This window comes from Lepidochelys olivacea, assembly GCF_965140295.1.
Source record: "Lepidochelys olivacea isolate rLepOli2 genome assembly, chromosome: 14".
Lineage (NCBI taxonomy): Eukaryota > Metazoa > Chordata > Testudines > Cheloniidae > Lepidochelys > Lepidochelys olivacea.
The window spans coordinates 7,311,271-7,337,305 of record NC_140424.1 but is presented as its reverse complement, the minus strand read 5'-3'; the positions used below and the strand labels follow the sequence as shown (position 1 = coordinate 7,337,305).

The following is a 26,035-nucleotide window of genomic DNA, read 5'->3' as shown; positions in this document are numbered from 1 at the left end:
ATCCCCAATTTTTGCACCAGATCCCTAAATGGCCCCCTCAAGGATTGAACTCACAACCCTGGGTTTAGCAGGCCAATGCTCAAACCACTGAGTATCCAGCTTCTTGTCCACTGTAATCCCCAGGTCCTTTTCTGCTGAACTGCTACTTAGCCAGTTGGACCCCAGCCTGTAGCAGTGCATGGGAGTCTTCCATCCTAAGTGCAGTATTCTGCACTTGTCCTTGTTGAACCTCATCACCACTCTGGATCCTCTCCCTACCCTCCAGCGTATCTACCTCTCCCTCCAGCTTAGTGTCACCTGTGAACTTCCTGAAGGGTCCAATCCATCCCATCATCTAGATCATTAATGAAGATGTTGAACAAAACCGGCCCCAGGACCGACTTCTGGGGCACTCAGCTTGATACTGGGTGTCAGCTAGACGTCGAGCTGTTGATCACTACCCGTTGAGCCCGACAGTCTAGCCAGCTTTCTATCCACCTGGTAGTCCATTCATCCAGTCCATACTTCTTTAACTAGCTGGCAAGAATAGTGCTGTTGCCAGCACAGCGTGCCTGAGGCAAGCAACAGCAGGGGTTCATTGCCCGGTGTGCGTTACCCAATAATCACAACGGGGTGGAGAAGTAGAAAAGTTTATTTGGAATTCCAAGGAAAGGTACAGGGAAAGAAATCTCAAATCCTGCACATTAGAGCAGGTCATTACACACACTTTATATTCCTTAATGCTGCTGCACTACACATCAGCCAATCAAAGCTTTGCACAAATACTCTGCCTTCCTTATATGGGTTACAACAATGTTTATTTCCTGCAACCTCTAACAAGCATTCCTAGCAACTTAAACAACCAGCACATCCTGTCTGGCCTTGAAGCTGTCTCCTCCTGTTAACTTGGCGTCAGCAAACCTTATACTATAAGGTGTTATCTGTGGCTGCAACGTTGTTTTAAGAGCAAAAGGGCTTACTCAAACCAGCTAGGCCTGAGTTCTGTTAAGGGGGGTTGACAAGAAGCCCTTAGGCCTAGAGCAGGGAGACTTCCTCGACCCTTATGGCCTTCCATCCCCTCGACTTAACTAGTGGCTATGCCCTGGGGTCCCCAACACTGCGGGAGATCATATCAAAAGCTTTGCTAAAGTCAAGGTATATCACGTCCACCGCTTTCCCACATATCCACAGAGCCAGTTATCTCATCATAGAAGGCAGTCAGGTTGGTCAGGCATGACTTGCCCTTGGTGAATCCATGTTGACTGTTCCTGATCACCTTCCTCTCTTCCAAGTGCTTTAAAACCATGTTGTCCTGTAAAGCAGGACAGTGTTCTTTGGCAGTGTAGTGTTAGTCTGCAGCTAGTGGCTAGCAGGCAATCAAGAGCACAAGATACTAACTTCTAGAAATGGGTAATCATTGAAAGAACACATCTGTGTTGTGTGCGGGGGAAAAACTTTAATTTGTTCATTAAATTTTTGAAGACGAAAAAAATGGAGGAGAAAACCTGGGTTACTTTTACACTTGGCATTTCTTCTGAGTTACGTGTTAAATTCATAAAGAGGGAGTTTCCACTTCACATAAACTGAATACAAAAGAGAAAATATTTAAAACATTTGAGCTATGCAAGGGGTAAGGAAGGGCCAAATGGAGTTTCCTTATCTGTAAAAAGAAACAATATTTCATGGGAATAGTTGACGTAAAATGTGTCTGTATTTCTTTGTTAGCTCTTTGGGGGCAGGGACCATGTCTTCCTTTGTTTTTACAGTGGTGAACATGCTGTCAGTCCTCAGTAAATAAATATTAAAAGTGTGAACCTTTTTCAGTGTTTCTTAGTGCCTCTGCAATTTATTGTAATGGCCAGCAGATGGCGAGCTTGTTCCATTCTATGTCATAAAGCAAAACCTCCTTTTCTTTGTACTAGAGAATGTTTATTAATGTGACCTATGTGGATAAGCAGTATGTTTTAGCTTTGATGAATATTCTGTTATCCTACTATTGGTAATTTAATTCTTCCAGGTAGAATGTAGACGTTTCTGAAGACATTTTAAAAAATAAGCCATTTATGTCAAAGAAATATGTTTATGAATTATGGTTTTGAGAGCAACTAAAACTCCGGTTTGAGTAACATAACCCAAGATTACCACCTCCCTTTTAAAAATCAGAGTAAAAGAGCACTTGTTGGCCTGCCGTACTCTGTTGTTTTTGTACTCTGTGTGTATATGCTATTTTGCTTATGGAAATGGCTGTTTTTCGTAGGAGCCTACTTACCTGTTACACTTGTAAAATAAATGCAGATTGTCAGATTTTTTTTTTCCCGCCAGAGTGGGATTGTGTAATGCTGGACTCGATGGGACAAAAAAGGTTTTCATTTCAAAAATTGGGAAGGTAGATTTAAACTAGTATTGCATGGTTAGATTTTAATAGAAATCTGACCTTTCAAACTGAATTAGTAGATTTTATTTGTTTATAGATGTCTAGATTATGCCTTAAACCCAGTGCTGTTGTGTTGCACCACTCTAGGAGGAACCCATATGTTCTCCCACCTGGTTCCTAGTAGGAAATCATTTGCTACTCTCCTTTATCAGTAGAAAATTACTTCCTCTTCCCTGGCTGGCTTGGGGTGATGAGGTTGGAATCAAGGCTGTGGCCACTCCCTGTCCACCTGCATTGACAGAGAAGGGGGAAATGGCATCCTTGTCTACTACTTCCAGAGGTGAACAGGGAAAACTGCAAAGGGACTCCCCCTTATGTCCTGTATGGTTTGATTAAGGCTAAGCAACAGTCCCACTTAGAGAGAGCCCTTTTTAAAGCTTCTACTTCTAAAACAGAGCAATGCTGCTTCTTTTTAAAGGTCCACTTAAAATAGCTAAGAGGTGCCTAAAGTATATCTAAACACATTTTTCCAGTTTTAAAATACTTGAGTAATCTTTTGTGGCTAAGATTGAACATGACATCTGGGGTTTTTTTTTTTTTAACCTGAAGCTTTATCTAGCCATCACATAACCTGAAAAGAAACAGCCTGTATTGAGATAAAATATAGATTTACATACACACAAAGATTTGTTGTCTTGCAATATAAAATAAATCCTGGCAGAATAAAATTCTGTTAAGGGTAGGAATGTTATGAATCACTGGAGACAGTCTTTGCATTTTTATATTCCTTTTGTTCTTTTTCCTCCTAGCTTTTGTTTATCCAAACCATTCAGTGCACTGCAATTGCTATTGTTTATCCTCACACTTTATTGATATTTACTGATGCCAGAAGAAAGGTACGCTCCAGTTGGTACATTTCAATGTTCCTTGCTGCTTAGATGAAAGCTGGGACTGTTTTCCTCATGGAAAGTTGGTTTGTGTTTCAGTTTTCATAGAAGTGACTAATTTATACTGTACATCCAACAATTGTCTCTCTCTTCATAAACTCTTAATTCATCTCAGCATCTCTTGGCATAACTCACAGCTGAATTTTTTGCTGGGAGGTAAAGAATGTAAGGTATTTTAATAATCTAACTTGACTTAAATAGTACGTGGCCACTTGTTAGTAGGTACGTTGATTAAGGGGATATATTTTTATCTTTATGTGAATGGATTTGTGCTGTACATAGAAAGATTCTTCTCTATAACCTCAAACGTAACATGGCCAAAGCCAGCCTTATAATTTTTTCTCCCAGATCCTCCATTCTTTACTTCCATTCTCCATTATGATATAGATTATAGCCATTCTGCCTGGGACTCGAGCCCATAACATGAGACTTAGCTTCATCTCTCCCATTCCTTCACGTATACAGGTTGTGACTCAATTCTGACACTTTTTACTCCACGGATTTGTTCTAAAAATACACCCTGTCTTTTTTTTCTCTGGTGGACAAAGTTCTTGTCAATGCCCTAATCATCTTCTTGCTTAAATACTGCACTCTTGTCCTTTTCAGGACTGTCCCTACCCCCTCCAGTAAATGAGGCTGACATGAACTGAAACTGGTGAAACACATTTCTGGCCCATTGCTTTGACCATGTTACTCTCCACTCCTACCCTTTTAAATTACTGCTTCCCCATGAAACTTAACGTTAATTTCAAACTTCTTGTCCTTGCCTTCTAGATCTTACAATGGTCAGCATGTGCTTGTGTTTCTGACCCTCTCTCTTGTAGCTTTTCCTCCGCTCTTATGCTCCTTAGTGATGCCAGTCTCAATGCTTGTTTCTTTTTCTTCTCTTACAGTTCCCATACCTGATTCTGTGCTACCCTTTATGTTTAGAATGCCTGTCTCAAAACTGTTTACCAAATAACCTACTTCGCTGCATTTGGGTCTATTCTAAAATCTTACGTCTGTTGTCTTGTCTATGAGAAATAAAGAGGAGGAAAGATAAGAGCCCTTAAAATTTCCACAATCCTTGGTGTATAACCACTGTTCTTGCTATTTTCACCTTTTTTCTTCCTTTGCCCTCGTGCCTTCTCTGTGGCTCTCACTTGAATTTAAATGTTCTATTCTGTGTGTTTATTTGTGAGCTGCCATAGTTCTTTGGTGTGGCCAGGGCTAGTGCTAGGGCCTAGAAATAGTCATTCAGGCAGAGTTCCATCTTATGGATTCATTCATCTTCAGTGATAGTAAGAAATCAAACAAGATTGTAAGCTCTTTGGGGTAGGGATTGCTTCTCCCTTTGTGTTCATACATTACCTATCACAGTGGGGTCCTGATCTTGATTGCAGCCTCTGGGCACTACTGCAATATCAAAAGGTTATTCCTTCCTGTGGTATTTAGACCTTATCCTGGAAATATACGTACGGTTTTAAAGGAGAGTTTTTTCTCTGTGTGTCTTTTTCCTAATTTTCTGTTTATATTTTTTTCTCCCAATCTATAGTCCATGTATTTGATCTTACAGTGATAAGAACACTGCAGCACATTGTTTTGTAGGTTTTTCCTAGTATAATAACCTTTGAAAGAGCAACATTTATTTCAGCACCACATACAAGATCTGTATTGATACTCTAGGCATTCCTATGGCAAGAAGTCATGAGCTGTGGAAGTTGGGTTGTATGCTTTTAAAAAAGCAGAGGATATTGTTACTTTAAGCTGACATCATTTGTGACATGGGCCTTATGGGAGCTCTGTGTAATAGACAGTACATACATTTCTAACTTGTTTTCGTAATCTGTTTAACAATTAAAAGAAAATCGAATGTTTAATATTTAAATAATGTTTAATTTTTAAACAAAGGGGTTTTTGTTGTTTTTAATACATTATTAAAACAGGATAGAAATTTTGCCTACAGCTCTCTATGAAGGGCTTCCATAATGCAAGCGTCATAAATGATGTTTTTGGTCTCCATTATGTATAAGGTTCAGACAGCAACTGTGATTTAAAGTCTCTTTTCAAATAAATTTGACTGTTTTTTTCACCTTTTGAACGTTCATACTGCTAGATGACTAAAACAGGAACATTTTTATCTTGCATGATATAATTAAGTCTTTTTTTACCATATTTATAACTCTTGAATCATAATTAAGAAACACAAATGTGTAAGCACTACATTTTTGTGCAAAGAAATGACAAATTATAAAACTGGGCATTTCAATTCTAACTATTATGATTCTAGCAGCTTGGTAAAATGTTATGAAAAAATATGGTTTAACAAATGTTAGGGGCACAATTAAAATATTTTGATTACCCTAATAACTTGTCTGGGGCAGAAGAATTTGATGTGTAATAGTTTCAGAAAAAGGACAATGTTTGTTGTGAGTGTTGGTTGTAGTTCAAAAGTTCGATTTGTCTTTTTTGGCTTCTGCTTCATATTGTACTGCAGGAAATGATGGTAATGAATAAGTATGGGGTGTGCATCTTTTCTTGGTTAGTGATGAATTAGTGTCTGACTGCTGTTAGTGGGCCCTCAGTTGCTTAGTATTCTGTCTTTCTTGTATAGAGATACTGACTGTGTTGTTAAAAATGCCATGCTACTCTTTGCAGGAGTAACAGTAATACACTGCAATTATCATAGAAAACTCTATGTAAAAGACATGCAACGGCCCAGTGTACCACTTCTTTTAAGAAGTCTTAAGTGTTGCACAGGCCTTCTGAACCGCGGGGGAGGGGGAAGGGTAAGAGGGAAGAATTTCACAAGCAGTTTCATTTTAGGGTCTCGGAAGACTTCCCAAATGTTAATTAAGCTGCCATGCAACCTTAATTCAGCCCCCTTGTGCATATACATTGTGATAGTTTTAATTAAATTAACACATACAATTTTTTTTCCAGAGGACTCTTGCCTCATAGGGTGCTCTGAACACAGAATTATTAATTTCCTCATGGACTTTTCTGTGGCATTCTCCACTATATTATCTGAGTGCTTCATAAACAGTAATGAATCTGTTTTCACAAGACCCCTGTGAGATGAGGCGGTATTGTTTATCTCCATTTCACAGAAGGAGAACTGAGGCTAAGAGATATTAAGGTAAAAAGACACCTTGGATCTAATTTTTTGGAGTACTTAGCATTATATAGCACTTCATATGATCAGAGGGTAGCTGCCATTGACTTTATTTGCAGTTGTGAGTGCTCGGCCCTTTTGTCAATCAGATTGCAGGATGTCAAGTTGCGCATCCAGTATGTGAGGCATACACAATTAATGACCACCTCTGAAAAGTTTGTCTTAAGTGACTTGATTGGCATCATGTAAGAACTCTGTGGCAGAAGCAAGAAAAGAAGTCAGTTCTCCAGGGCAGCATTCCACTGTCTTTATCATAAGACTGCCCTTTCTCTTCCTGCAGACCCTTGCCTCATTCACTGCATACCTTCCGAGCTTCTGTAACAAATCAGGTAGGGATCCTACAGACAAGACAGCCCTTATTCAGCTCCAGAGAAGGTCCATCATTCACACTGAATGAAGCAGGGGTCCTGTGGAAAAATTAGTATGCGATCATGTAATTAAAGACTGTATCATAAAGCACACACATAGGGGGCTGAATTAAGCTTACACTCTTCTTCCTCTTATGTGGCATCTCCATTACTGGAGGTTTGCAACCATGGTAGCCCATTCTGTGTGATCCTCTGCTAATCAATTTGTGGATAAATAATCCTTTTGATCCATCATTTATACCACCTCATCTGACCAAGATCATCTTTTTCTGCTTAGTGTTCTTCTGTCGTCCGCTTTCTCTTCCAGTGCCCATAACATGTATCAACTGCTGAACTTCTTAAAATTTGCCCTGCAAATTGAATCTTTCTTTTCATAACATTTCTGACTAGCATTTGCTGAGTTCCAGTCATCTCCAATACCCTTTTGTTGGTTACTTCGTCTATCCATGATCTTTTCAGACTTCTTCTATAACCCCATAATTCAAAGGATTGTAATTGCTTTATTATCAATATTTTGGATGTCCATGTTTCCATAGCTGTAATTTAACACAGACCAAATGTAAGATTTTAAGATTTGGAATTTAGTCTTCACATTTATGTCCCTTCTCATCAGATGGGTTTCAGGCAACCTTAATTCTGGCATTTCCTAGCTTTTGAGTGCTTGACTTTGCAACCATAGTAATATTCTTTTTAAAGAATTTTTTTGTATGTAATTTCCTAGGTTTTTGAAAGAGGAAACTGAACATACAAATTCCATCAAGTGGCATCATATTAGCAACCACATGGGTAATCTGCAGGGTTGGAATCTTTAGCTCCACCACACATACCTCTCCCACGTGAGCTAAAGGGGTAACTGATAGCAGGTAGAAAAGTCTGTACCACAAGACTTCCAGAGCCTGGAATAGAATCCAAGACTTCTGAGTCTCACCATTCCTTTGCTGTCAGCAAATATCTGTGAAACCCACTGGCAGAGTGTCCCATCCCTGTCCCAAGTGGTTGTCTGAACAGCATAAATATTCTTTTGTCAGCTATCACATTTAACATTTGGGTTTGGGGAACTCTGTGCTTCCTGCTCATCAAAGAACTGAAACAGTGTTCTTGAGGCACTGAATTACCAGCTGTTGGGCTCTGAATAGAGCTGAACTACCAGTGCCATAAGGAGTTAAAAATCTTGAAGAACTAGCAGAACTCTAACCTGTCTCATGTAAGAGATCTGAGACCAAAGAGCAGGGATCCAATCAAATGATACCTTCAAAGAAGAATAACTGATGGTGTGTAATTTCCCTTCCATGTTGGATGAAGTGATTTCTATGTATAGTTTTATCAAGCCCTTTGATCCTTCTGATAAAATGTGCTATAAATGGAAGATAATTGTCATATCACTGTGACCCTACTCGTGACACCAATTGAAAATTATCTCACCAATAGTACAAGCTGCTTCATAATATAGCCTTTCTGTTTCTGAATATTATTCCACTGCCATAAATGTTTTAGTTATCATTAATTATGTGGAGCCTTTTCTTATTTCTTTCCTTGAACTTAGGAAATTGTTCCAAAGTTATTACTTTGTATAACATGTAGAGACCCAGGAATTTGGTAGGTATCTTCAATGCACAATGTAATTATCAGTTTAGGGTGGGATTTTCAAAAAGCACCTAGGGGAATTAGGATCACAAGTCTAATTGAAGTTGTGTGCATGATGTTAGAATTCTGATGTTCTATATTATCAACAATTCACTTCCAAATAAGTTTTTTCCCCACCAACTTTAGGCTATGTCTTCTGATGTTAAAAACACTATCCCTGGAGCAAAATCTGGGTATTTTTAGAAAATGCAATCTTTTAATATGACAAAATAAAACCTAACAGTATTGAGCCAGTGCAAATCTTCTTTAGGAGTAAATGGATTAAAATGTACACAATTGTGAAGAATAAAATTCTAGCTAAATTAATAATTGTCGTATTACCCAACATCCATATTTATGTAACAAGGAAAAACAAAGAAAACATGTTGCAATAACACAGCATTACATGATGTGTTAAATATTGTGAATTTATTTTTGAAGAGTATTTGAGAAATTCATTCCAAATCCACTGTTTTTAAAATGCTTCAATTTAGATGCTACAAAAACACAATTTTCCCTCTTATTCGGTTAACCAATTTATTTTTAATCTGTATAACCTCACATAGTATTTTCTCTTGTATCTATTACTTTAAAAATATTTTGAGATCAAGATATCTGTCCAGTATGGTATTAGATGTGCATTCTTTATATTTTGGTTGTTACTGTTTTGTGACGACAGGGAAAGATACAAGTATAATGGGAAGCTAGCATTAAGGTCACATTCTGTGAGTCCACCTCACCGGTCAGATGAGGACAACCATGCTGTGCAGACACCTGTAAGATGCTTTTTTACTTTTTTGTAATAAATTTGATCTTGTTTCAGTGAATTATTTTTATGTAGCCCTTTTAAATTGTCATTTCTAATTGTAAAAATCATCCCTGTGTGTGGGCAGAGAAACGTAGCAAACAGCAGTGGGAAGGACTGAAGCTCACCAAAGTAGGTGCTCTGCAATTGCAGAAAAAAAATGCACACTGATTACTTGCACTTTGTCCTAGGTGGATGACCCTGATTTAGTGAAGAACAAGGCTGGTCAGCTGCCTTGTTCCCATTAAACAATTTGGCAAATTAACTGCTGTTGATGTCATCTTGTATTTTTCAATAATAGATTAAAGAAAACTGTTGAGGCTTTTTTGGCTGCATTTAATGATAGTTGACCTTTTGAAGGACTTAATTTTGGACTGATTGTTTTATCCAGTATTAGACAACCAGCACTATGGCTTAACGAAAGAGACTAAACAGACTTTATATAGAATCTTTTATAGTCCTAAATATTTGATGATATGTCAATTACAAGCAATTTAAAAACAAAAATTCTTGCTAAGAAACTATACAGTTGTCAATATGTATGCTGTTTCCCTTCATAAATGTGATATCTCTAGACTGTAGGTGATATCATATTCCATATGTAATTGACATGTTTTTCAATTTAGTAGAGGTGCTAGACACTTGAAAAAAGGTGTCTTATTGCCCAGTATTTGCTTTATTTGAAGCAACATAAGTGTTTAATATGAAACACTATTTTATAAAAGAAAAGGATGGTCTTACATTGAAGACTCTGGGCTGGGATTTAGGAGGTCTCGATCCTGTGCCTAGCCAAAAGTCCCACAGGAAGCTGGTGGCACAGCAAGTCACGCCATCTCATTTTGCTTTCCTTCGTTATCTCGGGGTTGTCTACACAGTGCCTTAGTTTGCACAAAAGTGGTGCAAATTTTAGTCTGCGCTAACATGTTGCATGCTAACTGGCCTTTGTGAACCCTGCTGGTGCGCACTAAAAGTTCCTTTGGTGCGTGTTAATGTAGTCCAGTTTCAAACAGTACTATGTTAGTGTGCACTAGGGAACTTTTAGTGCACACCAGAATGTGGGCCAGTGTGCAACATGCTAGTGCAGACTGAATTTACACCTCTCATGTGACTAAAGCTCTGTGTAGCCAAGCCTTCAGATACCTCTGTGATGAGTGCCATAGAAAAGCCTATAAATAAAATAATTCTTTTTAGCTTTGCCAAACAGTTTGGTTGTTTTGGCTGCCTGGAACAAACAGCATGTTATTGTCTATGATGTGCAGATGTTCTGGCATAATTCAGTCCCAGGTAGAGGAATCAGGGAGTTTACTTAAGAAGTAAAGAACTCCCTCAATTGTGTGTTCATTCCTTGAACTAAAAGCTCACATCTCTACATGGTTATGGTGTCTGAATGAGAACACGTTTTTGAACAAAGAGAAGCTTGCATGCGATCTTAAAAAACTTCTAGTTAACAAAACCAAATGAGACATCATAATTCGTGCTTCCGTGCATTGTTTTTCGAACTACTGTAGTTTACTACAATTAAACTTCTATTATAGAACTAAAATAGAAATGTCTGGAATAATTTTTTTGAAGTCTTTTTAATGCATTAAATAAAATAATTAGTTACTGTTGTGCTACAATGAAACCCATTGTGAAAGACATTTGTAGCCTAAAGCAACAGTAATCACCAGTCATTGCTCAGTGTTGGAAACTGCTTTTCTGGTCTGGAGCTGGTCTGCTGCTCCTCTTGGCTCTGTTCCTGGGCTGCTCTGCCCAGTATCACCACTCTCTTCTATACTACAGTTCACTGTCTTCAGTCTTCCTCTACTTTGTGGCTGGTCAGTGTGCTTTGTTCCCCATCAGAGTTAGTCCCACCTAGCTCTGTTTTGGGGTATTGCTAGGCATACCTCAGTTCCTTGCGGAAAGGTGGATTTTGGTCTCATCTTGTAAATTCACTCCCTGTGAAGGAGATCATCACTAAGGCAGACAGGGAAAAAAATTATGTTCCATGAAAAATTCTGAGGTTCTGACATTTTGTTTCCCATCCACCATGGAACGAAACTGAGACCTTTTGAAACTTTTACTGAAAACTGAGAGAAAAACTCACACCCCCCCAGCACAGGAATATCCCAGTAACTGGGCGTTCACCTGGGAGGTGGAAGATTCAGGTTCAAGTCACTGATCTGAATCAGATAGAGCAGGGACTTGAACCTGCATGTTTCAGGTGTGTCCCCCTCACCATTAGGCTATTAGCTATTCTGGGATGGGTTTTTGCTATCTCTCTGATGTTGATTAAAAATTCCATTCTGGACCTGAGAAACCATCCCAACAAAAGTTTAGTGCAAATGGATAAGTTTCCATCAAAAGTTTCAGTTTTGACAGAAAATGCTAATTTGACAGAAAAGTGTATTGAAAAATTCCCCGCCAGCTTGGCGGGGTGTGTTCTTTCTGCTTTTGTAATGCAGTTATATTTGTTGTTTTGTTACCTTCTGAGAATATGGAAAGGGAGCAGCATTAGGCACAAATTATCTAGCAACAGGTAGGTGGTGGAGCTACCTGAATTGAAGCCAAGAACAGCAGCAGCCCAATTCCAGACGGATGGTTTCAAAAGGGGAAAGTGAGTTTTCAAGGGGGACCAAAACTCTTCTTTTTGATATGGGACCATATATTTTTTTTTTCCTTTGAGGGCAGTATAGTTAAACTAAAAGTTTCTTGAAATTGTATATCTGTCTGCTCTTCTAATATCTCCATTTTCATATTCCAGGAAGTTCAACACAAAAAAACCATTTCTTTGGATGACAGTGATCTTGAAGCTCGTCTCAATAGTTGGAATCTTGGGGTAAAATATACAGTGTATTTTATTTATTTATTTATTTATTTATTGGCTTCAAATGAAAGCTATCTGGTAATTTAGTCTCAGTTTTTGAAATAGTAAACAATAACTTGGCCAGTCCTTTTAGAGATGGAAACAACTTGGAAGCAATCATGACACTTTGAATGATAAATCACGAATAAATGTCATTTAGAGAAGAAACTGTTAAACAACACCTCTCTGTAGATTTTTTTTTTTAAGGGAAGCTGGCATAGGCTCAGCTCCTCTACCTTGATGTAAATCTAGTGATTTGCGTAAATACCTTGTAAAGCAGCCTGCAGTATTGAGGCCGATATTCCTGTTCAGTCGTGGCTTCCTACCATATTTGTAAATACTGTACTTTGTTACAACATTGAATGATGACAGATGTTACTTTAGCTTGTGAGATAAATCATCTTTCATCACATAAATGAAATCTGTGAAAGAGAATACCTCATTCTGAAAATGAGGCCAGATGGAGATCTCTCTCCACCAAGTTCCACAGACCACCTCAGCATATGTATTTATTGGATGTTGGCAGTAATAGATGATAGGGCTCTCTGTGCTTTATTTCCACTTTTACCATTAGGAGGACTTTAATTGGGCTTAAAACATTTAGATAGGACATTAACACTTCAAAATATTCCAGCCAGTATATTTTCAGTCTGTCATCTCTCCTTAGGACACAGACATATTTTTAATAGTTTTTTAACGTGCTGTATATTTTTGGCATTACAATATACATGAGGCAAATACAATTAGACAATTAATGTATTTCTTATAAATAGGATGTAAGGAGTTGTTTGTTAAAATCAATTCAATATTGTATTTAAAATATTCTGTATTTTTTGTACATTTGTGTGCATACGGATTTAGCACGTCAGGTTTGATCTTTTTCTGTTAATCTTTAGCAATGAATTCAAGTTTTCTAGACTTGAACACGTTTAGATTCCACTTTGATTTAAGATAGCTACCATATTGAGGTTTTTTTCTCTTCATTCCTTCAGTTACACTCCTCACTATCTCATCACTCATCCCTGAACAGCAGGGATTTGATAAAGTCCCTACTCTTTATAGCAATATTCTCCCATGATATTTTGTCTAACCCTTCTCCAATTTGATTAGGATTATGGATCTAGTCTAGTGGACCTGGAATCATCCAGTTTTCATCCACTTGAGTTCCCCCACCCCCCCCACCCTTTCCTTTTTTTGTCAGTTTTTCCACTTTGTATTTATTTCTGTGGAGACAGATTCTCAGAAGATTGTTTGAGTACTTATTGGACAGAAGTATAATTAGTGTATAGGTTTTGTCTGAGTAAGGATTTGAGGATTGGGTTCAGTGTTCTGTAGTGGTGATGGGCACTCCACACTTAATACTGAAGCTTCTTCATATAAACCCATGACTTTACCAAAAGAGAAGTCCATCCCCCTGAAATTTCCTATGTGTTATCTCATCCCAGAGTAGAGTTTTCCTAGAGAGTTTGGAAGAAATTGGGAAAGGAATGTTATAGTTACAATGTTTGAAGAATTTTTCTGTCATTCAGTTTTCAAAAAGTTTTCTAATATTTTTTTACTTGTATCTTCAAAACTGCTATAAATGTGTTTGGCCTTGCTCAGGGTGCCATTTGCAATTCTAATTTTTTTTTTTTTGAGGAGTTTGGGATTATTTCAGGAACAATGAAGATATAAGAGCTGTTTGGGTGTGTACAGTGCAATATTTAAAAAAAAGTATAAAAATTCAAAAGTTGCTAATATAAAATGGACCTTTCACTAACTCCAGGCTTTGCTACAGCAGGCTAGGCTGAGCAAGAGGTGTGGGAATGACTGGGAAAGTGATGGAGGAGGGAGTGGGAGACTGTTGGATGTATGGAGATGGGATGAAGAAGTGCATGGAGGGCTAGGGAATAGAAAAAGGGCATAAAAGGGGAACAGGGGAGAGCGAACACTGAACTGCAAGTGACTGGCAGAGGCACAGGCAATATGCTTCCTATTAAGAGATCCATTTCCAATATTACTATAACATCAGATCATTACTCATGTAAAAAAATTATGGCCAAGATGTTCAGAAGTGACTGGTGATTTTTGGTGTCTGTTCTTGGCTGCCCAACTTGAGACACTGTGGTAAACCCAGGACAAACAGCTACAAAAGGGGGGTAGTATTTAGTCCCAGAGGGTTAAAAGGCCCCTCCCTATCCACTGAGGAGAGATAACCAGGGGGCAATAAGGTTCAGCTGGAAAAGGGGTTGCTAGGGAACCAATTAGGTTCAGCTGACTCCAACTACTTGGGACCTTTTTAAACCCTCTGCTGGCTGGAAGGAGGAGGAGGGTGAGGGAGTGAGAGGAGCAGGGAAGCTGCCAGTAGGCTGTTTGCAGCAAGACACCAAAACTTCTCAGTAGGGAGGCTGCACTTGCTCCTCAGAAGGGAAGGAAAACAAGCACAAGGGACTGATTGAGGAGAGGAGTAGCAGGACCCTGTGCCACCTATAAGGATTCGCCTTGCCCCAAACCTGAGTCTCCAAGGCTAAAAAGAACTGAGCCTACTGAGGCGAACAAGGTATTTTGCCACAACACCTTAAAGGGGCCTGATTTTCATAAAGTACCAAGCACCACCCTCTGAAAATAAGGCCCCTTTAAGGGTTCAGCTGTAACACACTTTCAACCTGAACTCTTTGTTTAAAATATTGTTTATTTGAGTTCAGATAACGTTTTTCTAGTCTATCTTCCATTTGGTCAAATGTCTGAATGCTGCTTATTTTTCTTATGCTGTGTCCAGCACGGATGGACATAACCGTATTTAAAAATCTTGGCCAGTGTTTTGCATTCATGGTGTATAGTTCTCTTCAGTAAAAATGTAACTGATAACAGAGAACTTCTGTTTTTTTGCTTCTTTTTCACAGTATTATCTCTCATGCTTTGGTGCCTGTTGACATTCTAAATTCAAATTGCACACTTGCTTTTCTTCTTCCTAGAAGAGGAAAAACTTGACCTTGAGCCAGTTCACTAGCTGTCTGCTTGTTCCAAATCTGAAAGGGATATCAACGAAAGGATCCTAAATGCACTTTCATGGCCCTGAGAGCAACTCAACTTTTATACAGCGATAAAAGATCAATTTCTACCATTTTAAGACTTCTCTGAAAAATACATTTTTAAAAGATTCCAAATTACACACCATGCAATTACCTGAATACTAAACTTCCAGACAGCCTTTTCAGTAGTAGTTGATGCTATACAAGAAATTCCTTGCAGGGAACAATAACAAGAACTTAACAGGCATTTGAAGACTATTGAGAAGTTCATTGTATGAATATCTAGATAGATTAGATGAGAAAACATACACCTTTAAGCCAATAGTTGGGGAACTTCAGTCTCTGGATGTTTAACAAGTTATAATTAGGGCTGTCAATCGCAGTTAACTCACGTGATTAACTCAAAAAAATTAATCATGATTAATCGCAATTTTAACCGCACTGTTAAACAATAGAATACCAACTGAAATTTATTAAATATTTTGGATTTTTTCTACATTTTCATATATATTGTATTCTGTGTTGTAATTGAACTAAAAAAGTGTACAAAAACAAAACAATGTAAAACTTCAGAGCCTACAAAGAGATAATGCTGAACTCTTAGAATCATAGAAGATTAGGGTTGGAAGAGACCTCAGGAGGTCATCTAGTCCAACCCCAGCCAAATCATCCTAGGCAGGGCTTTGTCAAGCCGGCCCTTTAAAACCTCTAAAGTTGGAAATTCCACCAATTCCCTAGGTAACACGTTCCAGTGCTCCACCACCCTTCTAGTGAAATAGTTTTTCCTAATATCCAACCTAGACCTTCCCCACTGCAACTTGAGACCATTGCTCCTTGTTCTGTCATCTGCCATCACTGAGAACAGCCTAGCTCCATCCTCTTTGGAACCCCCCTTCACGTAGTTAAAGGCTGCTATAAAATCTCCCCTTACTCTTCTCTTCTGCAGACTAAATAAGCCCAGTTTCCTCAGCCTCCCCTCATAAGTCATGTGTCCCAGCCCCCTAATAATTTTCGTTGCCCTCTGCTGGACTCTCTCCATTTTGTCCATATGCTTTCTGTAGTGGGGAGCCCAAAACTGGATGCAGTACTCCAGATGCGGCCTTACCAGTGCCGAATAGAGGGAAATAATCACTTCCCTTGATCTGCTGGCAACGCTCCTACTATTGTAGCCGGCATTGCAAGGTATTTATGTGCCAGTTATGCTAAACATTCGTTTGGCCCTTTATGCTTCAGCCACCATTCCAGACTGCATATTTCCATGCTGATAACACTCGTTAAAAAAAATAATGCGTTAATTAAATTTGTGACTGAACTCCTTGGGGGAGAATTGTATATCCCGTGCTCTGTTTTACCCGCGTTCTGCCATATATTGCATGTTATAGCAGTCTCGGATGATGACCCAGCACACATGATTCATTTTAAGAACACGTTCACTGCAGATTTGACAAAACACAAAGAAGGTACCAATGTGAGATTTCTAAAGATAGCTACAGCACTCAACCCAAGATTTAAGAATCTCAAGTGCCTTTCAAAATCTGATTGGGATGGGATGTGGAGCATGCTTTCAGAAATCTTAAAAGAGCAACACTCTGATGCGGAAACTACAGAACCCGAACCACCAAAAAAGAAAATCAACCTTCTGCTATTGGCATCTGACTCAGATAATGAAAATGAACATGCGTCGGTCCACACTGCTTTGGATTGTTATCGAGTAGAACTCATCATCAGCATGGATGCATGTGCCCTGGAATGGTGGTTGAAGCATGAAGGGACATCTGAATCTTTAGCACATTTGGCACGTATATACCTTGCGACGCCGGCTACGACCGTGCCATGAGAGCACCTGTTCTCACTTTCAGGTGACATAGTAAATAAGAAGTGGGCAGCATTATATCCTGCAAATGTAAACAAACTTGTTTGTCTGAGCGATTGTCTGAACAAGAAGTAGGTCTGAGTGGACTTTCAGGCTCTAAAATTTTACATTGTTTTATTTTTGAAAGCGGTTTATTTTGTACATAATTCCACATTTGTAAGTTAAACTTTCATGATAAAGAGCTTGCACTACAATACTTGTAGTTTTTTTTACAGTGCAAATACTTGTAATCAAAAATAAATATTAAGTGAGCACTTTGTATTCTGTGTTGTAATTGAAATCAATATATTTGAAATGTAGAAAACATCCAAAAATATTTAAATAAATAGTATTCCATTATATTTTAACAGTGTGATTAATTGCAATTAATTTTTTAAAGCGCTTGACAGCCCTAGTTATAATCATACTTTCTGATACTAACTAGGGGCAGAATGTAGTTTTAATATATTTTTTTAACCTCTAGGCACCACTGTAAATTCAAAACTAAATATTCCCTCCACGTAAACCTGTAGGAATATAATTTAATAATCTTTTCTTTGTGGTGGGGAGGTGGAAATTCGTATTAACTGAAGGACTGGACAGTGCTAAAGACAGAAGATTTCCTGGAAAGTTTGTTTAATTTGATATGCTAACTAATTTCTAATTGCAGATTCAGTTATAACACTGACAATAAGATTGATACCAAAGCAAAGGAATTTCTGGGAATTCTGAGTGTAAAAGGGAGGATTATTGGTTTAGGACAGGGGTCCCCAACGCGGCGCCCACGACGCGGTGGCGCCCATGTGTGCCATGGTGGCCGCCGGGGCATTTTTGTGCACCTGCAGGACACCCCGCTGCTGAAATGCCACCGAGAAGCTTTGCTGTTTCCCAGCAGCATTTTGGCGGCGACGCTTCTTGCCGCTGCCGCTTCTCGGCAGTGGCATTTCAGCGGCAGGGTGTCTGCCGCAGTTTTTTGTCTTCTGCAACAGACTATTCCCACAAGAAAGGTTGGGGACCACTGTTCTAGGACTTATCAAAAGGAAGTAATGTAATAGTGGCAGACATTATATATACAACTTACATTTAAATACATTTACCGTTCAGGGCTGTTGTGAGGATTATTTGATATTCGTAAAATGCTTTTAAAATATAAAGTGTGTAGAAGTGCTAAATATTATAATACATGTTTCCGAAAAGATATTTAAGACTTCTTATTTCATATGGTTTCATACAGGCTTTCTAACATTTCTAACCCTGGCAACATAAGAAGAAGAGTGAACAAACAAAGAAAAACACAACAACAACATAATGATGCACAGACCATCTCATTCTCTAACTCTAATATATGAGAACATATTTAATTTCTCCACAAATAGATTAGCATATTTGTTCTTACGCAGTCATGGCATGCGGGTCAGTACAGAAGATGCTGCAGTACTGGAAATGTCATCTTTTGAATGAGGCAGGTTCCTTCTTTTGAGCTCTTATGGTTCTGTACGTGAAATAAGAGATTTCAAAGACGTAACTGGCTAATATACTCCATTTCTATTTAAAGAAAAATACAGATAATAAAGAACTATTGAGTGGTAGTCACAAGTTGAGGAATTTGACCACACAGCCATTGCACTATTGGTACCCTGACATTCTTTTATTACATGTTTTAAGGATACCCTGAGTATGAGGCCCTATATACAATCCAAGTCTTATTCTGTTTATTCATGAAATCTAACATTTCCCTTCGGTTGGCTCTTGAAAGATTGTATACATTTTCTTTACTCAAAAGTATAATACTCCTCTGTAAAACATTTGAGAAGTTACAGGTGGATAACGGCCTGCCTTTGCTTTTTCTCATTCTTATGGGGTTTTTAAGTAGGGCCTAAATAAATAAATATTACAATATTCAATGCGCTTAAATTTATATGTCCTCTGAAATAATCTTTCTCTGAATGTCTCTCTTTAAGATAGATCCACAAGTCAAGAGTGCTTTATGGCACTTCAGTACCAAAACAGATTTAAATGACTTTCATGAGGTGGCAGTCAGGAAGCATAATGGACACCACTTTGTATTCTTAAATGTCTGGTGGGAGAAAAGCAAGAAATCATTGGCTTGCCAGAACTGGCAATGTGTTTTGGCTTGCAACTGTAGCTTGAGAAGAAGAGTGAGACTACTGGAAGCTTTCCAAAACTTTTGCTTTAGTGTACATAGTGTATTTTCTATTCTAAATCCTCCTTCACCTTAAATTATCTTGATAGAAAATACTTTCAAATGCTTTATGAAATTCATTTCCCTATGCTCGATATTTCTTTTAGAGAAGTTTGAATATTACTCTTCCTTTATCAGGTCAATTTACAAATAAGTAACTACCAGTCATCTGTGTTTGTATAAACGCTACTACCCAGGGCCAGCATGCTTGTTTAGTGGCATTATACTGAGCAATCAGAGTTCTGATCCTGAGCATGTTCTCTGTTCCACAGGCTAGGAGACCTCCAAGAGTAGCATGCTCAGTTCTTGGGAGGGTTGAAATGAAATGATTCCTATTTCCACTGTTGCCATCTCTGTGCCATCTAGGCACCAACAAGCAAAATGTTACACTGTGCCCTGAATCTAACTACACTTTGGCTCTGCCAGACCACTTGAAGGAATAGGTTCCAGAGGTGTTAGAAGCACCCTGCTGCCTTCCACAAAGAGTTTAACTTAATGAGCTGACAAAGAGAATGACTCAGAAAATAATTCCCATTTCAGGACACACGCACACACACGCACACAGGTTATCCCTTAAGTAACTGGAACCCAGACCATTTATGGTTTTGCAGAACATAACAAACACCTTAGACTGCACAAGAAAGTTGACTAAACTTTCTAGAGTTTGACTGTTCGTACAGTTTTAGCAGATTTGCCATTTTATTTGTTGTTGTGTCTAGTTATGAGGGAAGAATATGGAATTTAGATTGTGTTTGCAATTGTACATTTAAAAAGTCAGATCTGAAATTTAACACTGCTTCCAAATATTGTCTTGTATGTTTTTGATTCCTGGGCCTGATTGACTCTACTTTTATTTTTTAACATGTGGTTATGTGTTTTTATTGCAGAATATTGCTTCTTATCAGAACTATCATAAAATGCTTTGTTTAGGGAAGTCAGTGTTTATGATTTCTGAACCAAATGGAGAGGTTAATGCTTAACAAGTGTTATGATATGAAAGCTTCAAAGTATATTTATGATATCAACAATGTCTTCCTCTACAAGAAAAATATTTAAACGTCTATTGTATCAAAAACTGTCACATTGCTTAGCTTAACCATTTTGCTGCTTCTTGCTAGTAACGCTATTGCCCCATTTGTCTTAGAGCATACTTTAATATCCCTATCAAACATATTATTTTAGCTCTTTAGATTCTAGTCATGTTTGGACACATTTGAAAAGTAGGCTTTTGATCTTGATAAATTTTGCCTTTCATAAATGGAACACTAATATAAAATGACTTTTAAATACATTATAATAGTCTCTTTCTGAGCCTTTATTGAGTTTTATCTAAATTGATATGGGACTGTCCTTGATTAAGTTTTGCTGCCTTGAAGTTGAATTAGTAATGCAGACAAAAAAAATCTACTGTATTGCTGTTTTGAAGGAAAAAAGTTTTCCTTCTGTAAGATTAGTTGAGTTCAAATCTCCAATTATGTTGCAGCTACTTTGAACTCATTTTGTCATTTGTAACTTATTTTAGAATCTGTTAAAAATATTAAGTCTAAAGTATACAGCAGCCTAAAGACCGTAGGTATTCTATCTCAATTTTTAATATAAATTGTGAATGATCAGACCTTGTTTTTAGTTTTGTTTCAGAAAAATTGCTTATTGATTGAGAGTAAAACAAATTTAAAGGAAAAGAAGTTTGCTATATAAAGTAACTGTTTATATTACCTTTGGAAAAAATTTTATTGCTTTTCTCTGATGTAAGCAAAGTTGTTGGTTAACTTTCTAGAGTGAAAAGAATTCCTGTGTGAGAGAATCTATATGGAGAATAAAACATCAATGTGAGAAATAATATTTATACAGTAGAACTGAACTAATATTAACAAGTGGATACTTTTGTAACGTCTTTCATCCAGAGCCTGCAAGGCAATTTGTAAACACTGAAATAGGCTTTACCATATCCCTGAGATAGCATTTCATCTATCACTGAGTGGTGCCAATTCTAAAGTATGCTATGGTGGCTCTGTAATGTGTGATGGAAATACAACACAATAGTTCAGGAAAGGAAATGCACACAAATATTGTATCCAATTGAAATTGGAAGAGAATTTTAGTGAGGCAAGGTATGATTTGATTTTTTTTTTTTTTTTGGCATTGGAATTTATCCAACTAAAAATGGATTAACTCCCAACTTTTATCAAAAGTGCTATGCCGTGGGATGTTTAATAAAAAGTGCTCAGGACCTTGATTTTAAGTCTTATCCCAAAGAATTTCTCATGTGGAAGACTCTCTTGTGATAAAGAATTAAAAAGGACTCCTGCCTAAGAAATTCTTTGGTCAGTGATTTACATTAAATTTTCTTAGGTTGGACGGTGGAAGAAAGGGATAGAAAAATGACTTAGGATTCACTGCTTAATTTTTTTTCTTCTTGAAGAAACTAAACATAAATTGTTTGTGAGTCCAGCAAGACTGTTTCCTAGGTTCCTCAAAGTAATTAGCTGGAAAGCGATGTGAGGCTTTTCATTTTTCCTGTGGATAAATGTGTTTCTCTACAATGCTTATAGAGCTCATAATTAAGCCGGTGTTCTTGGTGGGGCAGCATTTGGTGTAGAGGACTAGTGTAATTGTTTTATATTTGAAATAATTATAAATATAATTATTATACTATGTATATAGAGTACAATAGGTCTTATAATTAAGTGATTAACATAATTTTCTTTTGAAATTTATGCTAAAATGTTAGTGCATTGCATCTTTCAGGAAACACATCTAAAATGAAATGTTCTTGCTACTTTACAGCATGTGTAAACCCACATTATAAAGTGCCTAGTCTGATCAGTAAAATGAAGTCCTCTGGTAGGAGAACCATCCATTAAATTCTGTAATAGCTGGACGAATGTTTAATAATTTCTTTACTTGAATACATTTTATATTTCTTCATATTTTCAAAGATCTGGGCCGAGATTTTCCAAAATATGTAGTGGTTTTGGTTGTCCCAGGTTTTGAGTGCCCAAATAGAGAAGTCTGAAAGTGTCCTTATTTTCAGAAGTGGGAGCTCTGCATTTTCTGAAAAGTATGCCCCTTTAAGGTGTATGAAATTGGGCACTCAAAATCAATTTTGAAAATCTAAAGGTCTATCATTAGCCAGGATGGGCAGGGATTGTGTCCCTAGCCTCTGTTTGCCAGAAGCTGGGAATAGGCGATAGGGGATGGATCACTTTATTATTACCTGTTCTGTTCCTTCCTTCTGGAGTATCTGGCATTGGCCACTGTCGGAAGACAGGATACTGAGCTAGATGGACCTTTAGTCTAACCAGTCTTATGTAAAACCTGATCCATAATCTCTTGCTTTCCATCTGGGCAGGACTGTAGAAACAGTGGATCAAAGTCAGCCCTGCCGAATGTGGACACAATTTCTGTTCAAGTCCATTGCACTTGCACCCTCTTGTAGAAGGGGTAATTTGGGCTGAATGCGCTTAGTCCTGGGAGTTTGGGGGCAAGGGCACTGTGTATCTCTTTCTCTAGAGGCTCTTCTGGCTGTGATAGAGGGGCAGGAATGACTGGCTGCCAAAGAAGATCTATGCATCAAAGATCTATCTATCTTTGTCCAGAAGGAATATAGCTGTCCTACAGGTTTAAAGTAGATAAAATTATGGTGAATTCTTGGGTGGTTTCAGCAATAGTGCAATGTATACCTGAAGTTTCTTGGGTACTTGGCTCAGATCTTCCTTCTTGTCTCTCTGTTCCAGTTAAACTCAACATTTCTATACAAGCCATGTCCTTTCTTTTGTTTGGTTTTCGTAGTTTCTCTCTGTTGCTTATTGTAAACATACCTACTATATATATTGTGGTGTTGGAGGGCAGCACCCCTGTAAAAACTTTCCCACAGTGCACTACAAGTGGTGGTGTGACTTCAAAAAATAAATTCAACTTTCATGCTGACAAACGGTTTTCAAGTCCAGCAGCAATTTAAAGTGTACGTCACTACAAATCACAATGTTAGATAAGAATATCCATACTTAAATTTCCTGAAACTATTCAGCATTTGTTTCTGTAGCAAACATGCTGGCTGACTGGGTTTGTTAGATTAAAGTAAGAACTCCGGTCAAGGTTCAGTTTAGCTGTTTACCATTTCAAAATCTTAAGTGTTCTTAACTCTTTCATGTGTGTTTTTCCATCTTTGTTTTGAAAACCAAACATGTTTTTCTCTTTGAAGAGGCTTACAGGGAAATGTGTGGCAAGCTTGCTGTTCCAAATGTTTTTTCCTAAATCTAAAAAGATGCCTTTCAACTCTAGTATTGAACTGCAATAAATCCTGTATTATTTTAGTTTTCAAAGTATTGCTTAATAAGTAGCTTCCAAAAAACAAAATATGATGCAAGGGAGGAGTGGGAAGATTGAGTCCTGATATGTAGCCATTTCTGTGATATTTGCTTTTTAAGAGGAATAGGGACCCTGGTTATAATTTTATATATTTAGGGTTAGATTGAGCCTTATGCTAAACTAAGTATAAGGAATGGTGTGCAGCTGTGCGTACCCAGGAGAAGCCCTGTGCAAGGAGCCAATATTCAAAATCACAATTTCCTTTCCCGCTTCCTCTTTGCTTTTGGGGGAAATCTCCTTAGTGCAGTTTAGTTCTTCCATCATGCCAGCTCCACTCTGTTGGCTAATGCATTACAGAGATGGAGCCTTGGTTCCATCCACTGTCTTTCCCTTTCCTACTCACCTGCTTGAGGTAGTGGGAAGTGGAGGACTACTGGACGCACATGCTTGCGGTAATGTAGTATGTGTATACGCACGTGTGTTTACTTCATCTTACTGTCCTGCGTGACCGAGCTAGGGTGGGATAATATTTCAGGCATTAAATAAAAATTCCAGAGCAAAACCCAAATTAAATACGTACTTTGGTGTTTTTTATACAACAGTATCTTGCAATAGGAAGTAAAAAATAAAAATAAAAATGTCACTATTTATGTACATGTTGGTATACAAATATTTAGTAAAAACACTGAACAGCGTCATCTGGTTTTATGTAGGGTTTATTTGCAGCTGTGGTTCTCTGTGCTTTGTCATATTGATGACTTAAAAAGGATGAGTAAGGTTTCACAGTATAGCTGATACAGCGTCTCTCTATATTGACCTTTTGACAACAGTGTCCAGTTTAGAACAATATTTGGTAATGAGAATGTTGGTTTGTATAAGGTAATCGGGGCCTGATTCAGTGGAATCAGTGAGTGGAAGCCCCCTGTTTTTTTTTTTTAATGTTAAGTGGGTTTGGTTCAGGACCATAGGTAGTATGTCACTAATATATTAAGAGGTGTAGAAACACGTTTTAGTAAATAGATGAAACATGCCATGGAAAGCTTTTACCAGATTTAACGTGTCTTTTGTTTATAGAAGGATAAAAAGTAATTTTAATACCCAATGAAATACAGACCATATCTTTCTTAAGGTCATGGACTGTAGTGTGATAGCGCACAACGAGGTAAAGTGGATTATCTTTATCAGCTGATCAAACAGAAAATAACCTTTTTAATCAAGTGTGTTGACGTTTTCCCCGTAGCATGTATCGGTTGCTTTAAATGAAAGGTATTGGCGGAAATAGAGCTGAAAGTGTTTGACTGAATTGCTCTTTCTTGCTGAGGTGCTGACTTTCTGCTGTGCCCCGCAGCTCAACTAATTTTGAAAAAGGGGATAGTTTCCATAATTTCCACCCCCCCCTTTGTTCTGAGTGTTTTTTAAACGGGTGCCCCCTTAGCTTTCCCACCATCGAACTGTTGGCTTATGAGGGCTCAAGTGTTTTAAAGTGACAATACCAACCTTCACAAAACGAAACATGATAAGTTGCCTGTATTATTGTTTGACTGACTAATGGACAGAATAGAAGAGATCCAAAACCTTTTCTACAAAAAATGTCTGAAAATTCAATTTGTACTAAGGGTATTTGCAAATGAGAGTTCAACTGTATGTCAAATAAAGATGTATTTTACTTGCTTCATACCCAAAAAACTTTGTCATGTGATTTACTATTTGACACACGGTAAACCTTCTGCATCATACATATGTATTTTGATTTGTCTTTGACCTTTGACTTATTATTTTTAAATCTGCATGTTTCTCACAAATACAAGTTTTTCCTCCACTCTTCACTGTGATATTCCTCCTTTAATGTGGTATAATTTTGAGAACAAGAAGTTTTGCAGAAGACTAGCATGAAAGGAATGAATGTTGAAACATTAAATGTTTACAGATCATTTTAAGTGGATATAATCCACAGCAAGTAACAAAATGGGAACATTTAACTTCAAAGCACATCTGGCTGCTGTTACAAAATCAGAAAATGTTAAGACTTAAGCCATAGAACGTATTAGAGCCACATTTCCCCCCCCCCCTTTTATAAACAACTAGAATATACCTTACTTATTTAAAGTGGTGCTGAAATTAAGCAAGGCTGAAAATTATTGCGTTCCATGCCCAAATAAATTATGTCAATTGGCTGTAAATCTTTAACAACTTTTATCTTTAAAAAGCTAAGAAAAATTGTTTACAATTTATGTGCAAAGTGTGGGACATTTAAAAAGCATTTACACCCTTGAAGCCGGATCCTGCATTCCTAGTTTCCACATAACTTTCCTTGAGGTTAATTGAGGCTTAGAGTAGGTAGGTTCAGCCCCCAGAAAGTAGCTAGGGGGCCAAAGAGTGCCTTCTCCCTTTGAATCTATGGAGGGCTCTCTGCTCAATCGTAGATCCATGCTGGTGGGAAGGATTTGGCAGGGTGAGGTTATGGGTAGGGACAAGACATTAGTAGAGAATTATGGAGCTGCAGCTTTTGTCTCTCCCTCTCCTGCTCCTTCTGTTAGGTGCCTATTTTTTTTAACTTCTATGC

The 26,035-nt window shown here is 37.9% G+C and overlaps 1 protein-coding gene across 4 annotated transcripts in view; it reads left to right on the top strand.

The window, feature by feature from the left end:
• The window catches only part of CEP112 (centrosomal protein 112), a 357,759-nt gene that overhangs the window by 13,483 nt on the left and 318,241 nt on the right, over positions 1-26,035 (top strand). For all 4 annotated transcript variants that reach the window (XR_014714068.1, XM_084647481.1, XM_084647480.1 and 1 more), the window contains exons 5-6: positions 9,125-9,221; positions 11,994-12,068. Coding sequence is in view for 3 of the 4 variants with exons in the window: in XM_084647481.1 (XP_084503607.1) it covers positions 9,125-9,221; positions 11,994-12,068 (172 nt within the window). In the remaining variant the exon portion in view is untranslated. The remainder of the gene's footprint in view (positions 1-9,124; positions 9,222-11,993; positions 12,069-26,035) is intronic.